General features: G+C 37.5%; 2 protein-coding genes across 2 annotated transcripts in view; both read right to left on the bottom strand.

Moving 5' to 3' along the window:
- The window catches only part of LOC106910235 (3-hydroxy-3-methylglutaryl-coenzyme A reductase-like), a 41,353-nt gene extending 31,541 nt beyond the window's left edge, over positions 1-9,812 (bottom strand). The window contains exons 1-9 of the mRNA XM_088009175.1: positions 9,705-9,812; positions 9,018-9,194; positions 4,399-4,510; positions 4,210-4,297; positions 4,053-4,137; positions 3,867-3,972; positions 797-903; positions 587-703; positions 341-501 (exon numbers count right to left, since the gene is read on the bottom strand). Coding sequence (XP_087865301.1) covers positions 341-501; positions 587-703; positions 797-903; positions 3,867-3,972; positions 4,053-4,137; positions 4,210-4,297; positions 4,399-4,510; positions 9,018-9,182 — 941 coding nt within the window. The 5' untranslated portion in view covers positions 9,183-9,194; positions 9,705-9,812. The remainder of the gene's footprint in view (positions 1-340; positions 502-586; positions 704-796; positions 904-3,866; positions 3,973-4,052; positions 4,138-4,209; positions 4,298-4,398; positions 4,511-9,017; positions 9,195-9,704) is intronic.
- A 2,305-nt stretch (positions 9,813-12,117) lies between these two features.
- On the bottom strand, positions 12,118-22,058 carry sdf2l1 (stromal cell-derived factor 2-like 1). The gene is made up of 3 exons (XM_014976816.2): positions 21,817-22,058; positions 17,139-17,335; positions 12,118-12,774 (listed from the first exon to the last, which is right to left on the bottom strand). The coding sequence occupies exons 1-3, from the start codon at positions 21,995-21,997 to the stop codon at positions 12,496-12,498; spliced, it is 657 nt and encodes a 218-aa protein (XP_014832302.1). The 5' UTR covers positions 21,998-22,058; the 3' UTR covers positions 12,118-12,495.
- Between the last annotated feature and the right edge of the window lie 2,212 nt (positions 22,059-24,270).

Genomic DNA, 24,270 nt, shown 5'->3' with positions numbered 1-24,270 from the left:
GTTATTCCAAATGGAATTACATTCAAAAAGACTGGAAACAAGTCGGATTCAGGACTACGTATGGAAGTGGCTCAAATCTAACTCCGAAAAATCATATACGGGTCAGTTCTGAGTGTTAACTTTTATTCTAAAAAGTCTGGCCTGGACACTTGACCACATCCAAATCTGATATGGGCCACATGTGCTTGCAGCATGAACAAAGAATTGTTCACGCTGCAAGTCCTTGGACAAAAGAGATCCTGGTAATGGGTGAGAGTTAAAGCAAATGTATGTCATGTTTTCTGCACACACTGCAAAACACAAAAAATTGTTTAAAGAAAAGTGCTCAGATGAGCCCTACCTGCTGAGGTAGAAGTGCCACAGTGGCATTTCTGGCTCGATTCTTCTAGGAGATAACTGATCCAGCTCCATGCCAAGTTGTTCATTACTTCCTGTTGTATTTGAGGACAATGGTTTGGAAATCCATCGGCTGTGGGCATGAACCATCACCAGTCCAAGAGACTGCACATAGAGGAACCAGCAATGATGCACACACCCTTACAAAATAAATACATAGAAAGGATTTTCTTCGCATACAAAACATTACCATGATCATTTTGACTCTCTGAGTTACAGGATTGGGTTTGTTGTCCTCCTCCTCCATCACTCTGGAGAAGTCACTTAGCTGCCAGATCGGGTGACCTTCCTGACTCTCACGTGACAACTGGAGCAAATGTATATATTAAAAAAATCAACATGATGAAAAAAAGGTTTCAGTAGTACAGCTATCTATGGGAGCTCAAAAAGTGGGTTTTACCTCAAGGACCAGTGAGACACAGGCAGGGAAGAAAGTCATAAACACAAAATAGTTGGCTAAAACAGACATGCATCCAAAGCCACACATGATTTCCAGCTGTTTCACACCTTAAAGACACAAGAAAAAATTTCAGCAGTTGTAATTCCCATAAGAAGGAACCACAGTGCAAAAACAAACAATCACAAAGTATTTAAAGCATATTCTTTCAATGACAACATATATTATATGTGTAGCTGAGTTAAAACTTTAGGAAATATTACAACAAGATCAAGGCAATATCTGGAGTATTCTAATAAAATTTGCAAGATATGATTAAAAAAAAGATGCATTGTTTTCCAAATGAAACAGGACTTTTCATTTCCTGTTTCATTTGTCCACATAAAACTGTTACTGCTCTTACCAATGTTTTTTTTTTATTTAATCTTTAAGCAGGACAAAATCGCATTGAGATAAAAAGCCTCTTTTTCAAGAGTCCTGGATAAGAAGCAGCACCAAATAAATATGTAGCGTAAAACAGAGGCCCCAGTGTAGAAACTTATAATCTATTTTAGCATTGAAAGAATGTTGAACTTTTTCATCTGACAAGCTGAAGTGTGGTCAAGTTGAAATAAAACTTATAGTTTCCTAATACGGCTATCAGCTGTTGCTAATGTACAACTATGTATATGTAGTTCAAACTACTTTTTTTTAGTAATCCATAATCACAAGTAGCTGAGTTGTGTTATTTGTAGGGTACCAAATCCTAATCTCACTTTTGACACTAAAATAGCTAAAACTGGATGATTTGTTGGACTCTGATGTCCTAATCTGACATCATTTAGCTCCTGAAATTATTCATACCTCAGTGGGGAACATCTGAACTGTTTATAAACTTCCACAAAAGTATGTGCCACTTTACAGCTATTTTTTGTTTATTTTCTAGCCCATCTAGAGTTTACATTTTAAAAGTGGAGAGCAAATAAGAACTGATCAAAACTTAAAATTAGATCCTTGCTTGTAATCTGTGTTGATGATGACAATGATTATCCAAATAGCAAGAGATGTTAGTTCAACGTTGAATTATGATCAAAAAGGTTAAAATTATGGTTCAGGTTGACAGTGGATCAACCATTAAACAATCATCCAATTCTGGCCACTTAACTGATGTTGAAAAGATTTCATGGAATCAATGTTGTTTCATGGTCGAATTCCTATGATTGAAATCCCAACTTCAGTGTTTTTCAATCCTGGTTTTCGTAGACTGCATTCCACAGAAACAGCATGATTAAAAGTTTCTACTGATGTGTTGATGGCAGCTGATTCTGGAAGGTTCACTGTGTTTGTTGTTCAGGACCTGACTTCAGCTTTTGACACTGTGGATCTCACTGTTCTTATCAAAAGACTAAGAGATCTTTTTGGTATTTCTGGCTCTGTTTTAAACTGGTTTAACTCTTATTTATCTGATAGGTCTTTTACTGTTTTTATGAACAATGTTTTCTCTGATGTTGCTCAGCTGTCCTGTGGGATGCCCCAGGGTTCCGTTTTGGGCCCACTCCTCTTTTTATTGTACTTGCGCCCACCGGGTTTTGTTTTAAATTGCTACAGTAACGTCTCATACCATGTGTATGCTGACGATATTCAAATATATTGTTCATTTCAATCTTATGAATTTTATAAATTGACTGAACTCAGTAACTGCCTGCCTGGCATTAAAATCTGGCTGAATGACAACCACCTGCAGGCAGGACCGAGACGCTTATCGTATCTCCTGATGATAAAATCATGGAAATCAGGAAGCATCTTGGGTTTTTAAACCCTTTGAATAAAAATAGCCTCAGAAATCTGGGTGTTCTCTTCATCAGTTCTTTGTCATTGGACAATCATTGCAAATTGTTAGTTTGCAACTGTTTTTACCATTTAAGGAATATTTCGAAGCTGCGAGCTATTTTATCATAGAAGGAATTAGAAATGATTGTCCATGCTTTTATTTCTTCTCATTTAGATTACTGTAACGGCCTTTTAGTGGGTCTGAGTATATCCTCCATGGCTTCCCTTCAGTCTGTGCAAAATGCTGCAGCCAGGCTTTTAACTAGAACCCACAGAACAGATCACATAACTCCTGTTCTGACCTCTCTCCACTGCCTCCTGGTGTATTTTAGGACTCATTTTAAAATTTTGGTTTTAGCTTTTAAAGCACTTCATGGTGAGGCTCCCAAATATATATTGGACCTTCTGAAGCCTCTCTGTCCGTCAAGGACTCTGAGGTCTTCTAATCAGATGCTGCCATCGGTTCCCAGAACTCATTTTAAAACTCGTGGTGACAGAGCATTTCAGGTGGAGGCCCCAAGGCTCTGGAACATCTCCCTCTATCAATGCGCTGCTCCGAGTCGACTGACGCATTTAAAAAATGTCTCAAGACTTATTTCTTCAGACTGGCTTTGGGTTAATTTTGTTCATTGATTTTAGAGGTTTTTTTATTATTGATGTGTTTCCTTTTTTGTAAAGCACTTTGTGATTTTTATGTCTGTGAAAGGTGCTATATAAAGTGCAAAGTTTACTTACTTACATTTTCTTACTTGTCTGTAAAAATTATTGCTGCCTGTTGGTGTGCAATGTGTTAACATAAAAATATCTACAAGTCACTACAAGCAGTGGACCAGTCCACTTCTCCCTTGATACACCAGTGGTATGTCCCAACTACACAGCGCCTTTGCTGGTGGCTTGTTTGCAGTCTGCTTCTGAATTGAATTCTATTCTGAGCACTCTTGCAGTAAGTTTGGTGATATTTCTTTTATTGAAAAATAACTGCATTGTTTTGTGTCTATGCTGCAGCTTGCTAGGTAAATGTGTGATTATATATGTCAACAAACATTAAAATATTCATGAATACATATTCTGTATATTTTCAATGTCAGGCCTCAACGTGGATTCAAAATTTCTGCCTAACCATATTTCAACATTGATTCACTCATATTTTGCTATCTGGGTAGGCACTTCTCTCTTTAAAGGCCACTTTCTGCTCTTTTCAGTGATACCGGTTTGATTGACTCACTTTACATTTTTTTTGCAACGTCAGAGCAGAAGGAAGTACCTGACATGGTTCCTACTCCAATGAGTAAGCACTCCACCAGAGCATCTAAAGTGAAGGTAGGTCCAAGTACAGCCATGCCAGTTCCAATGTTTTCCCTCACTTCATCCTGAAAAAGCATAGAGGGAAAAAGCATCGCAATTTTTTAAAGAAAGTTTCAACAAGCTGCAAGAAAATGTCTTGTTTTACCTGAGAATTGGAGCTTAAGGCAAACTTGGCAAGGGTGCAGGCTTTGGAAAGGTCAATGAGAAGCAAGAAAAAGGGCAGCGCCTCGCTGTAGGACAAGGACATGTTAGAGCTTACTGCACAACAAGCTGATAAAATGATATATTTAGAGCAATCTTACTTGAGGCCAGTGAGCTCCTTATCAAAAAAGTGAATAACAACTGTGCTGAACACGAAGCTGGAAAAAATGGTAAAAAGACCAGCAATTCCTAGAAGAAAATGCATCAACAAAGAAATACAGTTGAAAACTGTTACATTTTACATGCTTCCAGTATCCTGCAAATATGCTGGTGTGGAAACAATATCTTACCTAGAATGTATTTGGACCCCAGTTGTCTTAAGCTCTGGAATTGAAAATATATGTAGACAATGGCTATACAACGAGTGATGGTCAGGATGATGATGTCACTGCTTAGAATTTCCTGTAAGCAACAAGGTCACAGAAAATATAAAGAAATACACCATCACAAGCTGTTCAAAGCTCTCAACAGTTGTTACGGTAAGGTAAGTTTATTTATATAGCACATTTTTAGCAACAAGGCAGTTCAAAGTCCTTTACATGAATTAGAAGAAAATACAAACCAAAAGAAAGATTAAAAGATAAAAGTGTAAAACTATATATTGGTTCCCCATGTTTAATAAGAATAAGAAGTAAATAATTATTAGCTGGTAGGGGTTTCTCTGGATTCTTGCTCTGATAAAACTAAATGTTGGTTCTCCATGTTTGATTCCATTAGTAGGTTCAAATCTTTGAACCAAATGTTGGTTCAAGTTGTTCTGGACTTAGTTCTAAATTTGAACAATATAGAGCTATGTGTTGGTTTTCCATGTGTGATTCTTGTTCTGGGTTGTTAAGTAGATGGCACTTTCTAAGTTTGTTCTAGATTTGTGAACCAAGAGGAGTTTCTCTCGTTCTTGCTCCAATATTAAAAGTATAAAGCTAAATGTTGGTCTAAATTAATAAATACTCCACAGTTTATAAAAGTAGCTAAATGTTGATCTAAGGCAGAGGTTCCCAAACTGTGGGGCGCGGGAAGCCATCTGAATGAAAAAAACAAAATAAAAAAAACATGAAAGCTGAATGTGCTGGGTTTTTAAGGGTTTTAAGGAAAACCACGTGACCAATACAGTTCCTATGTCGTTTGGATGTGAACGTGCCAAATTGTATTTATGAGGGAGAAACTGTGTTGACACGTTTGTGGGTTTTGTTGTATGGATAATGTGTTCTTTGCCTTACGTTAGTTTTTGGTTCATATTTGAATACCGGCATGGATCAACCAAGGCAGGGGAAGTTTCCCTTGTGTAGGATCATTTTCATCTTATCACAGAGAATAAGGTAAATGATTATTCCATTCTCATTTCCACTTTTGATCATTTTTCTTTTGGATTATTCCAGTTCCTTTTTATAGAATATTTTAATTAATTTACATGGATTAACCTTTATTTCTATTGTAGATGAAATGTTGGATTTGCTCCCAGGTGCTGTCTGTAACCGGAGCACTTCCACAATGCTGAGGCATCATCGCGCCCAGCATGAGGGGGATGAACCAGTTAACACTCCATGATAAACCCTGGTGTTTCCAGAAAGCAGGCGATTGAACCGGACCTTCAAACAATCTGCTCCCGGTTCAGGTTTGTCATGATTGTTAATTGTGTTTATTTGTATTTTAATGTTCTTGCAAATCACTCCACATAATTACAATGAGTTAGTAACACAGATGCATTTTATTTTTTTCTCCGATGACAATCTGTGGCAGCAGGTGAACATGGAAGTCGAAGAGAACAAAGCAAATTCAAATGTCACCACCGAGGCCATTATCGATGTATAAATATGGATCTCTGAGGCGAACACACCTAGATCACAGGATCCACTGCAATACTGGGAAACAAAAAGACATTACCCTATCTTATACAAACTTGCAATTAAATTTCTATGTACGCCGTCATTATTGTCCTGTGAAAGGATGTTTGTGGATAATGGGGCTATTTAGTGAAGAAATGAACTTACAAAAAATCCAAAGTCCAGGGTACAAGAAAATCCAAACACAAAGCACACTGGAGACACAAGGGAATAACATAATACAGGTAGGGAAGCAAGAGGAGTGACAAGACAGACTGGCAAGTTGTGACTGAGATAGAGAACCTTAAATACTGGGAGGCAGCAAATGGAACAATGGACTAATTAGATGAGATAACTGATTGCAGGTGTGAGTAGTTGGCACAGGAACTAGCTGAGGGGCAGGGAGAAGGCGGCACAGGGAAGCAAAGAAGATCTGCTGGGGAAAACAAAAGGGAGGAAACAGAGAGCTGAAAATACTTCTAATGCTGAAGACACACTATGACTAAAGAAAACCTGATAAACTAGAAGAGAAAAAGACATAAACAAAACATAAACAAACCTATAAAAGAAACAAGGCTGATCTAACAATAAGAACTAAGGAATATAGAGCTAGAGCAGGGGTGACAAACTCCAGTCCTCCACTATCTTGCAGTTTTTAGATGTGCCACAGGTACAAAAAAACGCTGGAATGAAATGGCTTAATTACCTCTTCCTTGTGTAGATAAGTTTTCCTTGCTAATGACCTATATTCTATTCAGGTTTGGTGCAGCAGAGGCACATCTAAAAGTTGCAGGACACCAGCCATTGAGGACTGGAGTTTGACACCTGTGAGCTAGAGTAACTATAAGGACTAAACAAAGAAATAACCTAGAATTACTAAAGAAAGACGGTCATAGATTCAGACAAAAAGTAAACCTAAACTTTAAAAAAGTAACTAAACCTAAAGAAAACCCGGTACACTACAGGGGGAGCTAGAAGGTCTTAAGAAATAACCTAACTAGGATTACTAAAGGAAGACAGGGCATGGATGGAGACATAACAGAACTAAATCTAAGGTAGCTAGATAAGAAAACTAGACGCACTGCGAGTGAGCTGAAATAAGGACCCTACCCTAGAAGGAATAAAGAAATAAACTAACTAGGACCTCTAAAGGAAGGCATACAAAGAGTCGGACATATGTGAATAACTGAACATAGGTTGACGAAATAACTAAGAAATAAACATAACTAGAAACACTACAAGGGAATTGAAATAAGGAAAACAAAAAACAAGACAATACTAACCAAAATAATTTACATCAAAAGAATAAAACTAAAATGACCATGAAGGGCTAAACTAAAATGAACTAAAACATAATGAAAAGCAAAACCAAACACCAAACCCCCCAAATCCTAACATCTTTTTTACACTGTTAACCTAAAAATGATTAAAAATGCTGCAGCTAACTGGAACCCGGAAACAAGAACATAACACCCCAATATTGGCTTCTCTTCATTGGCTGCCAGTTTCTTATCAGACTGATTTTAAAATTCTTTTACTGGTTTTTAACGCTTTACATGGCTTAGCCCCCAGCTTATCTTTAAGACCTTCTTCATAACCATTCCATTTCTACAACACTTTGATCAAATAATACATTTCTCTTACATATTCCCAGAACCAGACTGAAAAGAAGAGGAGACCGGGCATTCACTGTCATTGCTCCTAGTCTGTGGAACAACTTGCCTTTTAACATTAGATCTGCCCCCAGTCTGGAACACTTTAAATCACTCCTTAAAGCTCATTTTTATTCTTTAACTTTTCCATAAGACCTGACATTGTAATTTACTTGCCCTGTCTGTTTTCATTTGTTTTATTCTTATGTGTTTTATTTGTGTTTTATGAATACTGTACAGCACTTCAGTGCAGTTAATATCTGTTTTTAAAGTGCTTTTTAAATAAAATTGACATTGTCATTGACTATGACGAACTGTGGTGGCAGCATCATGCTGTGGGGATGCTTCTTGGCAACAAGCGCTGGAAGGCTTGTATAGATAGAAGGTAAGATGAATGCAGCAAAACATAGACGAATTCTGGAGGTTAACTTGTGTCCATCTCCAAGAAAACCATGGCTTTGAAGTATGTTTGTTTTCAAGACAATGACCTGGAGCATCCAGCTAAAGCTTCACAGAAATGATATGAAGCCAGCAAACCAGAAGTTCTGAAGTGGCCCAGTCAAAGTCCAGAACTTAGACTGATAGAGTATTGTGATGATTAGATTTCAAAAGGAGTCAATTCCCAATACAACATGGAACAGTTATGCAAAAAATAATGGAAGAAAATTGCAGAGTCCAGGTGTGCAGTCCAGTTGAGACCAATCCAGTCAGACTCCCTGCTGCGATTGCAGCTAAAGGTACATCAGCTAAATACTGACTTGAAGGGGGTTTTAGAATCACCTATTTTATGTTAAATATTTTCATTTAATTGCCAGTATTTTGTAGAAATCAATTTTCACCTTGACTCTAAAGAGTTTTTTTATTATTATTTTTCTTTGCCAAAAATACTAATTTTAATGATCATGATTAATCAATCATGATCATTAAAATTAGTTTTTTGTAAAAGCAACAAAAGGAGGAGAATACTATTCAGAGACACCGTAAAGTATCCTTATTCTTCTTAGTTTTTACAGTTCTTAAATATAACATGAGAACAAGGGCTGCATAACAATAGGGAGTCGTGCAATGATGATGCTACTGTCAAATAGCAAAGTCAATAAATCCAGATTTTATTCTCTCAGTCATCTGCCATGTACTGTATATCTCTAACTCTCTCCTTGACCCTTAGCATTTTGGACACTTTCACCTGTGACTTGTGTGACCATCTGCTGCAGGGCGACTCGCTCCAACAGCCTGATTTTTTTGTTGGCATGAATTGTATGAATTTTAGACACTTGAAAAGTAACAGCCAACAAAATCTGTTTTCAGAATTGAGATTTATTGATATTAATATAATATTAATGACAAGACACTGTGGTAACAACTTATTTGAGACATATTACCCAGCCCTTGTGAGCACCTATGAAAAATTAACTGACGGATTGTTGGTTGTGTTACCTCTTCTGTTTTGGGGCAGTCCAGATTCCAGCCACAGATTTGATCGTTGCCGGTAAACATGTTCATGGACAACATGCAGATGGTGAGGGTGATAGTGCCAACAATCACCTCCCATGGGTGTGAGGCCACCAGGAGGCCGTGGGCTCGAAACAGAGGACTTAGCATGGTGCAACAAAGCTAAGAAATAAAACAGGAAAATATTGAGATGAAATTTTGCAAAGATGTAGGATGAAAAGAGAAAGTGCACATAATTAATTAATTAGAACGACTATTTTGTTCTCATCCAACTTCCCCGTATAAATACATAAATAAATATAATATCCCTAAATATCTCTGTTGATGCGTCCTTTTCAGCATAGAAATCGGGTTTAATTTTATTTAGAAAATGCACTATGATGCCAATTTTATGAAAAGGTTTCGTAACTTTCTTTTTTGCTACTTTTTAAATATATATAAAAATTACGTTTATGTAATTTGAGTAATTTTAATAAAATACTGCTGTTAATTAAATATGAAGATGTAACGGAAGAGATTGATTGTACACTGTAGCCACTAACTTCATGCCTTCAGCTTATCTCATTAACAGCAGTTAATGCAGTGTTCGCGCGAGCCAGCAGTTTTTGTAGGGTGGCAGAATGATGACTGATATTGGAATTAGAAGTGAACGGTAGGAAACGGGGTTCTTACCTTAGGTCCTGCTGCGGTGGACTGGACCCGCTGAGCCTGTGTAGCAAGAGCTTCAGCAGCTTTCGGAGTCGGAGTCAACAACGATGGAACGATGATACGCTACTACATCATCCGACACTTTAGCCAATCATATTAGTCACCTGTTTCAGGAGCGCGTTAACCACGCCTTAGTTTCCTAGGAAACAGGGGTAACAGGGTATGGCCATATGAAAGACGACTGATCTCGCCACTGCTTTCGCATACGGAACAAGACTTTAAAGACCGGAGCAGGATACTTTTAATGGAAAATTGCTACAGTGGTCCGTATATACTACGATGTTCTGTTTGGAACTGTTCTATAAGTTTTGAGAACTAAAGTTACTGTTTAAAAAAAACAACGAAGTTATACTTAAAACAGAAGAAAAGAAAAGAGAAGAAAAAAGAAAACAAAAGAAAATTTACTTTAGGGGAAAAGGACCTGGCTGCAGCAAACAGTAAGGGGCGGGGACAGACCACATGGCAGACCAATACCATATTTGGAAATGGGACCATCGCACTCCGGTGGCGCAAAAAGTGGATATGCACTGTATGCAACGCACAGCGGCGCTACACTAGAGGGGGCGCCAAAACGATGTGGGGACATTTTTTCTAGTTGACATTTTATGTATTTAACAGCATGTATGAAATGATCAATAACAGAGGAATGGCACTGATGAGGCGCTCCTCCGCTCCTTCATCTCCCTCCTGTCGCGTTCCCCTCCCACACAGGTCGCTTGGGCACGCGCCCCTTCAAGGACAAGCTCAGGCGTGCTTTTTTGTCTTTTAAATTTGAATTGTCGAACATAGTGCACTTGACACTATATATGGGTAAGATGGAGCAGCAGAAGAAAATAAAGCTCTCCGGGGCACAAAACAGAAAGCAAGAGAGAGAGGAATAAAGATCTTGGAGGGTCGAAGAAAAGCTTTTCAAAATGACCAAAAGACAGTCGGTAAATAATGTCAGTGTTTAGGGATGTCACACCCCTCCCATAAAAATAACCCCCTAACCCATATATCTATCTATATATCTATCTATCTATATATATATATATATATATATATATATATATATATATATATATATATATATATATATATATATATATCATGTGAGTATGTTAATCTATAAATACTCTTTAAATGAGTGCAGAGAAAATGACACTTAAGTTACTCAGACTTGGACATTGTAGTCTAATAGCTGCAGACGGAAATGATTTTTTGTGATGTAATCCAGAGATGTTTGTTATCAGTGCATTAATTGGAAAGCCATCAGGCCCTGGTGCTTTATCTGCTTTCATGCCATCCACTGCTGCATTCAATTCTCCTTCTGTTAGGTCTGCCTCCAACTGTTTGCTAAATTCCTGGGAAATGGTTGGAATAATTATTTCTTCTAAGAATATTTTCTGAGGAAGTCACATTTAATTTGAGACTTACAGATTTGTATAATACACATCAAACTCTTTATTTATTTCCCTTGGGTCTGTTATGGTTTCACTATTATCATTAACATTACAAGTTATTCTTTGTCTTGATTCCAACTGCTAATCTGCCTGGCCAGATTTTTAGCCGACTTCCCTCCCTGTTCATAAGATGCTTGGTTGAGTTTGATCATACTGGAAGCTGCTCTGTCTACTATTAATATATTAGATTCAGCTCTTAAAAGTAGCAGCTCCTTTTCTACTCCAGGGACTTTAGTACTAAAGTACTGTTTTTGTAAAGTTTGTATTTTAGATTCCAAGTCTTTTCAGTCTTATTTCTTTAGATTTGGATGAGGTTTAAGATGTGTCCTCTTAAACAGGTTTTAAAGGCCTCCCACCTCATCGTTTCAGACGTTTGTTGTATTCTCATTAAAGTAATTGTCTATTTCTTTCTCCACATATTTCATAAATTCTTTATCTTGTAGATATTTTTGGATTAAAGTCTGTCTAGGTATTTCTGTGATCAGGCTTTGATCTATGTATAGAAGACAGCATGGTCCATGGTCAGATATTAATATACTTCCATAATAGCAATTCTTATTTCAAGCCTTTTTAAAAGCTTGAGGAAAACCCAAAGGAAACTGAGATGATCTCACTGTGGACTGTGAGATTGACCAAGCAACTAAAGTATGGTACACTTCCTATGGCCAATAGGAAGTGTGCAACAGATTATTTGTTATAACCCCTAGTTCTAACAATCTGGATTCAGCAAGGACCTCAAACATTTTTCAAAGATAGTATAAAAGCATTAGAAATTCTTTTGGAAAATGTAGTAAACTCTAAAAGCTCAACCAAATGATCAGCAAACCAAACCAAGAGATCAAGACAGTAAAAACAAGATAGTAAGCATTACAACCACTAATGGGTTTTAGTGGTTAGGTGTCCCATGACATGCAACATTATTAAGAGAACATATCAAAGTTTGTCAGAAAGCTTTACTGGGTGTAAATGGCATTAGTACTTTCATCACGTATTTTTCCTTCCTAAGTGCATTTCAGCAAATCAACAAAAACAATGACTGCATTCAAAACACAGTCTCACTATTTAAAGTAACGATGCTGTATCTTTCATTAACAGAACAAAGGAGTGAATAGAGAACATTCATGGCAGGTTGAGTGGGTAATTCAAGTTTGCATGTGGGACTACAGCGTGTGTAGAATAAATGAACATGTTCCACCTTGTCACATAAAAAGTCCTTATCTACATCACTCACAAAAACATTTGGCTCAGGTGAGCTGCAAAAGCCCCACAACAGAAGAAAGCATGTCCAAAATCTATTTGTCCTGGAACAGATGTCAGAGTTCATCGTGCCGGAGCGGCTCCTGGCTGGGCTGAATGAACACACCTTCCATGGTGCGCCACAAGTTGTGCTGGTTGGGGGTGCTCATGCCGTGCACCTCGCGTTGGCCACGGATTGGGTGGCCGTACTGCTCGCCTGTGATGCCAAGGAAGACGTCCGTGCCCACGTGTTTGAAGCGCACAGGCTCATCACGGTCCCAATAGATTCCATCACACTGGACTGTCCACACGTCCAGATCGTCACCCTCTCCATTCTCTCCAAAGGCGCTGACTTCCTATAAAAAGCAAGACAACTCAAGGTGGCAACAGAATTGTTCGACTTTGTGATCTAGTTGTCATAATGTTGACAAATGGTAGCAAAGCACTGTGTCCCTTTATCTTTTAAATATCAAAGTATAAGTTTAAATATATTAAATTATCAGCTAACTTTGTGTCCTTTAGATACTTTATACTTTTGTTGTGATTTTAGGCCCTGTCCACGACATCATGTGAGAATCACAAGCAAAACTTTGAGTCACAAATAAAAACTTAGAATAGCAAGAAAAGATTTATGACATATGCAAATAAGTTTGTTTTGCAAATATTTTTTTCACTTCATGAGCCAAAAATGTGTGATTTTAATTTAAAAACAAGTTTTATTAAGCAAAACTCAGTAGGCTTTTCTCATGGTGACATGCATTAAGAATTCAATTTTTGCTTTTGTTTTTTTTCTTCTTTCTGTAGTTCCACATTAAAGTTTGATGCAGCTCTGCTTTCTTGAATGGACCATCTTCATCTCCACTGCAAGTGCAGCAAACAGGCAGCTCTGTTTTATAGATTACAGTCACTAAAAGGTTGCATTGTGCCCTTGTTTATATTTTTAATAGTGTAATTCTGTAAAGACAAAATATGTCTGGTGGTCTAGTTCTGATTTATATATCTTGCTAAATTGCGGGTTTGAATATTGCAATACTTTCCTGTAACAAAATAGACCTGCAGAAAGAAATTACTAATAAAATATCTTAGATATGCATAGTTGTATGCTCTACATAGAGATTTTCCTTAGCTTTGATTGTATATCTCACAATTTTGTAATTTATCAATATTTATTATTTATCTTGTTTATTAATAGCTGTGTGGCTTTGTTAATATTCTGTCCTAAAACGAAGTTAGATGTGCCATTTTTTTTTGAGCACCTGCCCCTTTTAGTGGTCTCTGCACGGCCCTGTTTGGCTACATCGAGACTCACTGCAGGAAAAAAGCGAACAGACAGCAGGATAAAGCAGCGCCCAACTACCAACATTCACCTGGATTAGCATCACGGTCAGAAAGCTAAACAAATAACCTGAAAAATAATTTAAATCAACGAGCTAGTGGTGAAAGACGCTGGTTCTGCTCTCGTTGTTGGACCGCCGCTACCCACTGCTTGTAGTAATATTTCATTGACGGAGCGCCGCTCAACCTCCACCCAGCAGTGAACTCTCACACGAACTTAACGCTGCAGCATGTAAGTTAAACAGACAAAATATTTTGAATATGTACTAAAACTTTCGCTATGTCCTAACATAAGATGGATAGTCTCTGAAAAAATAATCAATCTTTTCTGCCTCCTCCTGTGTTCTGCAGAATTACTCAACTCAGTCAAAACCAACCAATCAGAACCAGAACAAAACAGTCATGTTCTCAAGAAGTTTTGATTTAGTAACTCAGGACTGTTTATTTTGATGCAACCTGTGTTTAGCATTGAATAAATGTTTCCTTTTTTACTTGACATTATTTGATATAGGCAGTGTTATGAGATTTATTTGACTTATGTATAAATTAGGCTATTGAGAGCCTTACTGTTAAATATTGTTTTACAACTTCCGGGTGAATGGCGGTGGAGTAAGTGTGCCTTGGTGTCCTCGTACGGGGTTGGCTGTATTTTGCCTGCAAGTATTTTGTATGTTTTATGTCTAGGTGGATTTATTGCCAGATAATTTTTCCATTTTAGAAGCATTTATATCTAAATCAAAAAAATTAACAGTCAATCCAGGTAATCGGCAAAGATCGGCCTCATGGGTGATCAGAATCGGCAGCAAAAAGGCTAATTGGAGCATCCCTATTCCAAACAGGTGGGTTTTTAGTTGAGATGTAAAGGAACTCAGTGTTTCAGCTGTTTCACAGTTTTCTGGAAGTTTGTTCCAGATTTGTGGTGCATAGAAGCTGAATGCTGCTTCTCATTGTTTAGTTCTGATTCTGGGGATGCAGAGCAGAACCAGAACCAGAACCTGAGGGGTCTGGAAGGTTGATACAACAGCAGCAGATCTTTAATGTATTGTGGTGCCAAGTTGTTCAGTGATTTTTATAAAATACTGTTAGTTTATACTAACAGTATTTTAAAGTCTATCCTCTGAGCTACAGGGAGCCAGTGAAGGACTTTAAAACTGGTGTTATGTGCTCTATCTTCCTGGTTTTAATGAGAACACCAGCAGCAGCGTTCTGGATCAGCTGCAGCTGGATGATTGATTTGCTGGACAGACCTGTGAAGACACTCTTGCAGTAATCAATGCGACTAAAAATAAATGCATGGATGAGTTTCTCTAGATCTTGCTGAGACATAAGTCCTCTAATGTTCTTCAGGTGATAGAAGGCCGACTTTGTGACTGTTTTGTGACTCTGAAGGTTCAGGTCAGAGTCCATCACTAGTTATAGATCTACAACTCTAGATCTATAACTCTAGATTGTTCCTCTTTAGGTCCAAAGATAACTTCAGTTTTGTATCTGTTAAGCTGCAGAAAGTTTTGACACATTTATCTGTTTTAAGCATCTGTTCAGTGACTGGAGGGGTTCAGAGTCACCTGGTGACATGGTAATGTAGAGCTGTGTATCGTCCGAGAATAAAAACGGTCAAATCGAATAAAAATGAGTGTACCGCATCTGTACAGACTGGTAGAACAATTTCACACTGCCTTTAACTCAAAAGGTCACATGACCTAGAAGCTATTGAAGAGAAATACTAAATTCAAACTAAAAAAATAGGTAACAAAAATAAAAATTTAGTTAAAATGGAATAAAAATGCATGTGCCTCATATACACAGTTTAGTACAACAATTACACACTGATTTCTAGTCAATGTGACACAATATGGAAGCTATTGAAGAAAACATTATATTATCTAATATTAAAATTATTTAAAATATTGAATATGACTTGACATTTTAATAGAGGGTAGTGTGTCTCATGTAAAAGCATGAATTACCACTTTTTTGTATCAGTTGGTCACAAGGCAAGGCAGTTATTAACATTTGTTTTACAGGAGTGTTTGGTTCGGAGATTTGGCGACAGGCCCCAAGTGAACGTCCGAGCGCTTGAGGAGGGAGCTGGAGAATGGCTGGCTGAAATTAGCGTTCATAAATTGGATCAACCTTGAGCTAAATGCTGCTTACTCGGCGGATATTGGAATATCCAATATCCAACTTGAAACTAACTTCACTGCAGTAACACAATAAAATCACCGGGATAAAGTTTGTTTAGATCTGTGGCCTGTAAAGATGGCACCGAGTGACTGTGCGTGACCTAAACGCCCCACAACGTCTGACGCAGTGACGTTGGTTCCAAAGCTCTATTGACCAATAGTAGAGGAGCTGGACATAGAAGGCAGCTCTCCTCATTAACATAAAGATGCAGGAGGCAATGACAAAGGGAGGGCTTGTAAAAGGAAAAGACAAAACAAAACATCAACTTTTCTTGACAAAAACACATGTTTAGGGTAAATGAAAAAGAAAATGTATACATTTATTGACAGAAACTCATGTGTAAGGATAAGGAAAAACTAAATATATATTTATGCTTTTATTTCTTATTATGTCAGTTTTGGTCCTCCAAACAAGTGAGATTTTGTTGTAATAATGTCTCAAAAGTTGAAAGCTGATCTGTGCTCTAGTGTTGACCGATCCGTCCACAGCTGATGATTTGTGCACGATTTGTAAAAACAATCATCATAATAATGAGCAAATTGTTGTGACAGGTTTTTTTGCCCAACTTTGCACATGTTTTAATATCTTGTAATTACAAATGTGGATAAATTAATTATATATTTAATTTGCACAATGTGTTCTCCTATAGTTAGCATTCACAGACTAGCCCATAGGTGTCACCTATCTGGGACCAATATCTGAAGAACTGAAGCCTATGCTAGCCTAGGAGATATTGTGGGGCTTTGCACATTTTCAGTTTTAGTTTATTATTAATAAATCTGAACATTTTTCTGTGACAGGGCACAAATGCCTCATCTACAAAGCCAAGAGCAGAAAACTGAGGTGCAATTCACACAGTCATCAGAAGCAGACAATGACAGGTTGGAAAAAGGTGGTGCAAAACACCCCAATTCAGCTGGTGGGGTCAGAGTGTGACTCAGGCTGGTAGTGGAGGATGGAGGAGGGGAAACCAACGTCACAGCCTGCTGACTATGTCAATCCCTTCAGGACCACAGTGGACCCATCTTCTGATACAAACCTCAACCTATATTAGCATTGTGTGTTTAATAAAGTGCTGGTAGACCTTTATGTCCTTAGAAGACTAGATTAACAAAGAAAGAAGGGCCTGTGATACTGGAACTGTTTGAGTGGAAACAGCTGACATAAAAAAAATCTGAAATAAGTTTGTGAAAATTTTGACCTGGTTATTAGACAGAGGGGAGCTGAAGTGGTGTGTGTGAAGGTTCCGGCTGGTCTTCATGTGTGTGATCCGGATGGGCTGACCACATTTGATGGCTGACCCACGCTGACATGGACGTGCTGGCTTCCCACGGATCTGCCAGTAACTGTTAGCATCGTCAGCACTCTCCACTCCAGTTACAGACTGCTGTCCACTACCTACACACACAGGCACACAGACACATCATACTGTAAGTAATAGACTTAAGCTTATGCCTTCATTTGTGTTTGCAAAACAAACTTGTTAAAATTAAAAACCTTCACACTACAGTGTGAAGGTTTTTACAGTGTGAAGTGTGAAGGTTTTCCTACAGTAGGAACCTACAGTGTGAAGGTTTTTACAGGCTTTTACACTGTAGTGTAAAGGCAGTGTGAATGGCTGGATCCATCCATTCAGCATGTGAATGCATGGATCAGCATCCATTCACATGCTGATCGTGACAAGCTAATCATTCTAATGATTCTGTTTACATGTATAATTTAATTTAGTAGTACATTTAATAATATTTTTGTTATTCTGTGTCTCAGACTCGAGCAGGCAGGTAGTTAAGGAAAGAGCTTCATGAGAAAAGCTAAAACATTTCTGTCCCTCTGCTGGCTGCGTACCTCAGATAAAGTGTCCACTAAATTCAGACATATAGATCTAAAGGACAAACTCTCTGGATGTTCCTGATCAAAGAACCACTTTGTTTGTGGCCATGCGTTGGAATCTCATTGAATTGCACAACAACTGATGAGCATTTTGCGTTTTATACAACTGTTATTAGTCTGCCTAGAGTGTGCAGTCTCGGACGAGTTGTTTTGGTGACTCGCGTTTCTTCACTGGAAGTATATCATTGTAATTTTGTCTATTCATAAAGATCTCAAAAGAAGGTGCAACCAATACAAAAATAAATCCAAGTGTTTTAAATTGTGGTGTAACAACAATACAGTTCTAGTAACTCAGCTACTCAACAATAATGGGAATTTCATTTTTCTGAGTCCCTCCAAACTTCTGGTATTCCTGTTACACCAAAACAGTATGCCAGGCTTTACTTGCCAGAGCGCAGCCCAATCACACCCCTGGGGCCTCTGCGCGTTGCCTCGCACGCTGTTCCTGCTTGATCTCTGAAGTTTACCTCAACAAGGACCGTACGCGCCTCCTTTCCCTCAAACTAGACACAGGGTGACCTGAATGGATAGTTACATCAACCCCCTGTGAGGAATTATGTTTCTTTCCAGAGCTTTTCATCAAGGTATGATTCAAGTTTAAAACCCACCAGGTTAGCTCTGCTTGTGCAGCTCTATGATATAACCTGTAGTCACGCTTTCTGAGGTGCACTTTGAGCAAGTAGTGGGAATGATTTATCTTTATGAACAAAGAACTATATGTGCGGCATGTGCATGTACATCTCACACACGCTGCCCAGCACGCGGCCATGCGTCTCTGCTGATAAAGTTTATCCCAGTTACACAGTGCATTGTGTAACTGGGATAAACTTAACTACACAGTGCATAGTTAAGTGGTTCAGCCTGTGGAGGCGATGTGGCCAACCTGGTGCTGTGTGACTACAAAGTCACACAGCACGCTGGTTTCCTTTTAGTCTATTAGAAGTTCTTTCATGTTTTTTTTTAAACAAAACATTTTCATTGAGATTTTCCACTTTGAAAATACAATCATGTAACTGTCTGAACAAGTTTTCTTTGTAGTCATAACATGACAGTTATTCTTTCTCATATCAGAGAAGTGAATAACATGCAAACAAAACATTTTAAATTTTAAATTAAATTGATTAAACTGAATCAATTTAAAACACCACTTCTAAAATTAAGCAAATTGCAACCAGGTTGGATATAATTGTACACGTCTATTCAGCATGGCGCACTGCAGGTTCCAGAAAGTCCAGGGTGAGGCCCCTCTTGCTACTAAGAACATCAGCACCACTACAGCATTTCACCATGGATTTAGTGAAATCTGGGAGAGGGGCCTAGTTTAACTGGCAAAGTTTAAAAGCAGTCAGTTATAATTGTAGTTTACTAAAATGCAATTATGAACAGCTAAAACTCAAAGATTAAACTGAAAGCATCAGATTGTAGCTATGGTACAAAACAATCTAACTATGGAGATCGTTCCCCGAACTTTTACAAAGTAACCTTGCCAGCTCCTTAAAATCTTAAATTTAAATGTTAAACAATTTAAAATATTTTAATTTATCTATGCTGAAACCATAAAATCAAATTTAGCAACATTGATATTCTCTTAGTTCATTTATGCCTTTGGCCAGTTCTAAATGTGATAAGCATTACATCATGTTTTTAGATTCACTAACTGATGACTTAATTTGGATTGAACAGAAATGCAAATAATTGATATTTATTTTAATTGTATTTATTCGATTTGTTGTTTTTAAGATTATATAGTTGTGGGTTTAAGTATTGTCGGGAATGTCTTCCAGTAACATAATTACCCAGTAATATTTTACGTTTCCTGTCAATTTAACATCTTTCAATACAAAACCCTGGTGGACCACCACGGTGCCCCAACCACCGGGCTTAGCACATTTTCTGGGGGAAACCTTAAATCAAAACTCAAACAAACCCTCTGACAAATCTAAGTCCTTATTAAAGTTAATAAAAGGATCCCAAATCCTCTCAAAAAGATACTGTTTGGATTTCCTAATATATACTATTCTTTCTAGTTGCAAAATAGACGACATCTGCTTTAACCAGTAGGTGGCACTACATCTGTTGATATTTTTCCAAGCCAAAGCAATAAATACACTTTTTGTATTTAATAAGCTTATATCTATAAAAGTACATTCTGATTTACTAAAGTTATGCTTCTCTGGGTATAAAGCTAACAGGAACAATTTAGGATCTAGTGAGATTTGCTGTGAGAGAATTTTTTCAATTATATCTTTCACCTTTGTCCAAAATGCATTGATTTGTCTGCATTCCCACATGTAGTGTATTAAAATCCCTTTAGAATTACACTTTACGCAAAGATCTGGGATGTTATTATTGTATTTATTTAAATGCACAGGCGTAACATAAACACGCATTAGCCATTTAAATTGTAGGATTCTGAGACGGCTGTTTATGGAAATTGTGTGAGTTTTAATGCAAGCCCTTTCCCAATCCTGTTCGCTGATATTTGATGATAGATCCATATTCCAGTTCATAAGCTTATTATTTGAGTTCTCTGACGAGTTAGAGATCACCACATTATAAAAGTCTGAAATAATGCCCTTGTTTCTTCTCACTTGATGAAATTTAAAATAATGCTTTTTATCCAGCTTGAACTTGGTTTGTAACTCTCCAGATGACAAAAACATATATCAGAATTTGATGGCTGAATATCACAAATACTTTTTAGGCCTTTCAATGCCCATAGCTTGAACGTTCCATCGCTCCACCTGGAGTAAACAGCTTATTACCCCATATTGGACAAAATTGGGACAGGCTGTTTGGCTTGGTATTTTCTAACTTTATTAAGGAGTGCTGGGAAACCCTTTATTTATATTTTAAATAAATGGAGTTTCTACCATTTGAACCTTCTGTGACACCAGTGGGCGATATATACTTTTCTGTTAATTCCAAAACTAATAATTGCAACACTGGGTCTGAAGTAGTGAGACAGTGATATCATCACTGTCTCACTACTGGGTCCTTTGGACCAGTTATGTCCGAAGGACTGCACTATTGGAATCCATGATAAAAACAGCAAAAACAGAAATAACTTTATATTATTAATCTAATAATACTCTGGAAATACCACATACACTGATTTAAAGTTACTCATACTAATCCATTTTTATGTTGTTTCAAAAAGACTTTGAACAGTACTCCAACATCAAGAAAGCTGTGAAAACAATTAATTTATGTACCTTGAGTGAATATTCACTGTTCTGTATTGATTAATTTTTTCCCAATAAAGTTATTTTTTAAAAACAAAATCTTTCAAAGAAAGGTTTTGTGATGCAACAGCGCCACCCTGAGGACAACAATAAACACAACCTTCTTTTAGGTTAAACTAAATAAAATGCATTTGAATCTTTGAAACTGGCCCGTGAAACTTCTACTGGCTGTAGATGTAAGACACATAGCTCTTATATCTACAGCGGTCCTGGTTATGTAACCATCTAATTAATACATTCTTCCATCCATCCGTCCATCACTCTTTCAAAATAAAGACACTAAACTGAAATGATACCGATTCCTGTACAACTACATAAACAGCACTACATGGTAACGCCTAAAGATGGCAGGAGGCGAAAACAAATAGGGTAATTACAAACACAAATCACAGTAGTAATAAAATAAAGCATAAAACGAGTTCAGCTGATTATTTCACATCCATGCAATATTGACAAGGCTGAGCATTAAAAAAAAAGAGCTGAACATTTTTAAGAAATCTCTTCGGGTCTTGTATATATTCAGCTTTAACAGATTTTAGAAGGTAGCATGTTATTTAATCTTCCGTTGCATGCGCATGAGAAGCTCTGTTATTGTTCAGCTATTAACGGTAAGGCGCTCGAGAGCCTTTGAGGGGATCCAGAAGCTTTCACACACGTGGCAGAAGTCAGCTTTACAAAGTTAAAACAAAATCTTCATAGCTTTACTGGTCAAAACTTTGTTTTTACATTTGGGCCTGCGGTTACCTGAGCCGTATTTGACATCATGTGAATGTAGACGGACGTTATGTCGGGTGTTGAGCAGTTTGACCAGCGAGCCGCAAGTCACATAGTTTAACTCCGACTCTCTCCCCTCGCAGTTAGACAACAGCAGCAGAAGCAGCGGCAACAGCAGCAGCTGCCACCGAACCAACCACAACCTCTCCATGTTTGCAGCTCCCTTTCACACCCGGTATCCTCAGCCTCTGCTCGTAAGATCACTGCTTCAGTCCACAACCAATCAACACCTGACAAGTCCCAAAACACGGAAATAAATGTCAGCATGTGATTGGTCATTGTACTTTTATGTTTCGTCGGAATGTGTACGACATGCCGGAAGGGACAATCATGTGTATTATAATATCAAATTATAATATAATGCTCTTTAAGAACACACTTATACCGTCTCCTAGATTATTATTTTCCCCGTCTTCAATTACTGATTGTCCTGTAGGTAAAATATGTTTTTCAATGCACCCAGAAAAGATGTAAATAAAGAAAATTGTGTTCCGTTTTAAAAATACATTGTTACCGCCCCCGATGTCATTTTATACTTGTCACTTAATATTAAAAATATAAATAGGACAAAAGTTTGGATGTTTCCATATAATTTTTTAATAACTAATAAAATTAGAGAGGTGTCTCACAAAATTATACACAAATACTGTGCAGTTATTCACTACATGCTACAATTAAAAAAGGATATTAACACAAAATGCTCATTATGTGATTCTCACCCTGAAACGTGTTCACCTTTTTTTTTAAAATAATATATAACATTAAAATCATTTATAAAGATATTTTCACTCTGTGGTTTGTACTATAAGGAACCTATTTTTCATTTAATTTAACCAAATCTGATGATTTTTTTTCTTCAAAATTGCTGAATTTTCGCATTTTCCCATTCAAATGCTTGGAAGCGAAACCGGTGACAGCAGGGCCGAGCGCAAATCGTGAAACCGCACCTACTAATGGCACTTCCGGTGGCAGGTGTGACACCTGCCACAAGTGCCACTGCTTTCGGGACTAGCTGCCAGAGTTGCCACTGCGTTCGGCTGACTTCGGCTGACCTCGGCACCTCGTACTGGCACTTCCGCTGACACCTGCCATTAGTGCCACTGTTTTCGGGTCTAGCTGTCAGTGTTGCCACTGACTTAGGCAAATGGACTACATATCCCATGATGCTTTATTACTAGTAGAAGAAGAACTTAAAGACAGACGAAGAAGACAGAATTTAATAAGAGTTTTTTTTCGCAGAAATACTTATGTTAGCTGAATTCCTACACTTTTTGTATATCATGTATGATTCGTTCATCCTATTTATTCACTAAAGTTCATCTGAATAATCCAGCCGACTCCTTTCGTCTTCGTATTAATCAAATACACAGCAGGTATCAGGGATGCCATTGGTTTCGGCACCTTTGTAACAGCTGAGTCTGGCTTCCACTAGAGCTGCCGTTAGGTGTCCAGGATGTTTCAGAGCTGTCACAACTGGTGCCGATGTTTTGGGGGATGGCAGTGACAGTTCTTTGAAAACGTGTTACTTATAATGCGTGTTTATAAAAAAAATTTCAATGGTAATTGGTTATTTATCCATTTAACACTTTGAATATTTTTGACTGAGTTTAATTCAAGCAAAATGGCCAATTGAATATACTATAAAGTGTCACTATTACAGTGGAACCTGTCACTATGTTCAAGGACACATCTGGTTAATCACACATCACTGATAGTTAATAGGACTTTTTACTTAATCAAAATGACATTCAACCCTTGCCCATGTTTATATCGCAGAACAGTGGCTGACATGTTGCAACTGGATAATAGTAATAATAATCAGACTCTGTAAGCTATGGTAATTATGTCTTCCTCCTTACCTGTATGTCATATGTAAATAGGCTACAGCAATGAAAACATTAACCAAAAAATCTTTCAATGTTTTTATTTTAAATGTTTACTGAAATCTAGCAAAAACCTTCAGTCCTTTTTTGTCACAAATTTCTGAGGAGAACTTCTCATGGTCTTCTTTTTTTTTCAAACACAAAAGTGAATGGCTCCACTGGACAATTTTCATCAGTTTCTCCATCCCAGTTCTTGAGGTCATGGAGAGCTTCCTCTGTGTGTTGAACATCATAATCCAGAACAGCAGGAAGTGTGAGCTGTCCCAAAAAATTCTCATTCTGGCACCATTGGGCTGCTGTCTTGCTGTCCCTCATGACTGTGCTGTCCTGCACAAAATAATATAGATTTGTGTAATTATTATCTTTATACCGTTCCCTTTAAATAGTAGATATTGGCCATTTAACCTAGATTTAAATATTTTAAGTTTTACCTCATATAAGCTAAATAATTGCAAAATTATTGTGTGCCTTTGTCATTTAGCCACGGTTTCAAAAACACATACATTGAAATACTTATTGAACATAATCATTTGTTTTTAAT

Source organism: Poecilia mexicana, unplaced genomic scaffold, assembly GCF_051168715.1.
Source record: "Poecilia mexicana isolate PSO_F unplaced genomic scaffold, ASM5116871v1 scaffold_9, whole genome shotgun sequence".
NCBI classification, from domain to species: domain Eukaryota; kingdom Metazoa; phylum Chordata; class Actinopteri; order Cyprinodontiformes; family Poeciliidae; genus Poecilia; species Poecilia mexicana.
The sequence above is the reverse complement of the archived record's forward strand: the minus strand, read 5'-3'. Positions and strand labels throughout refer to the sequence as shown.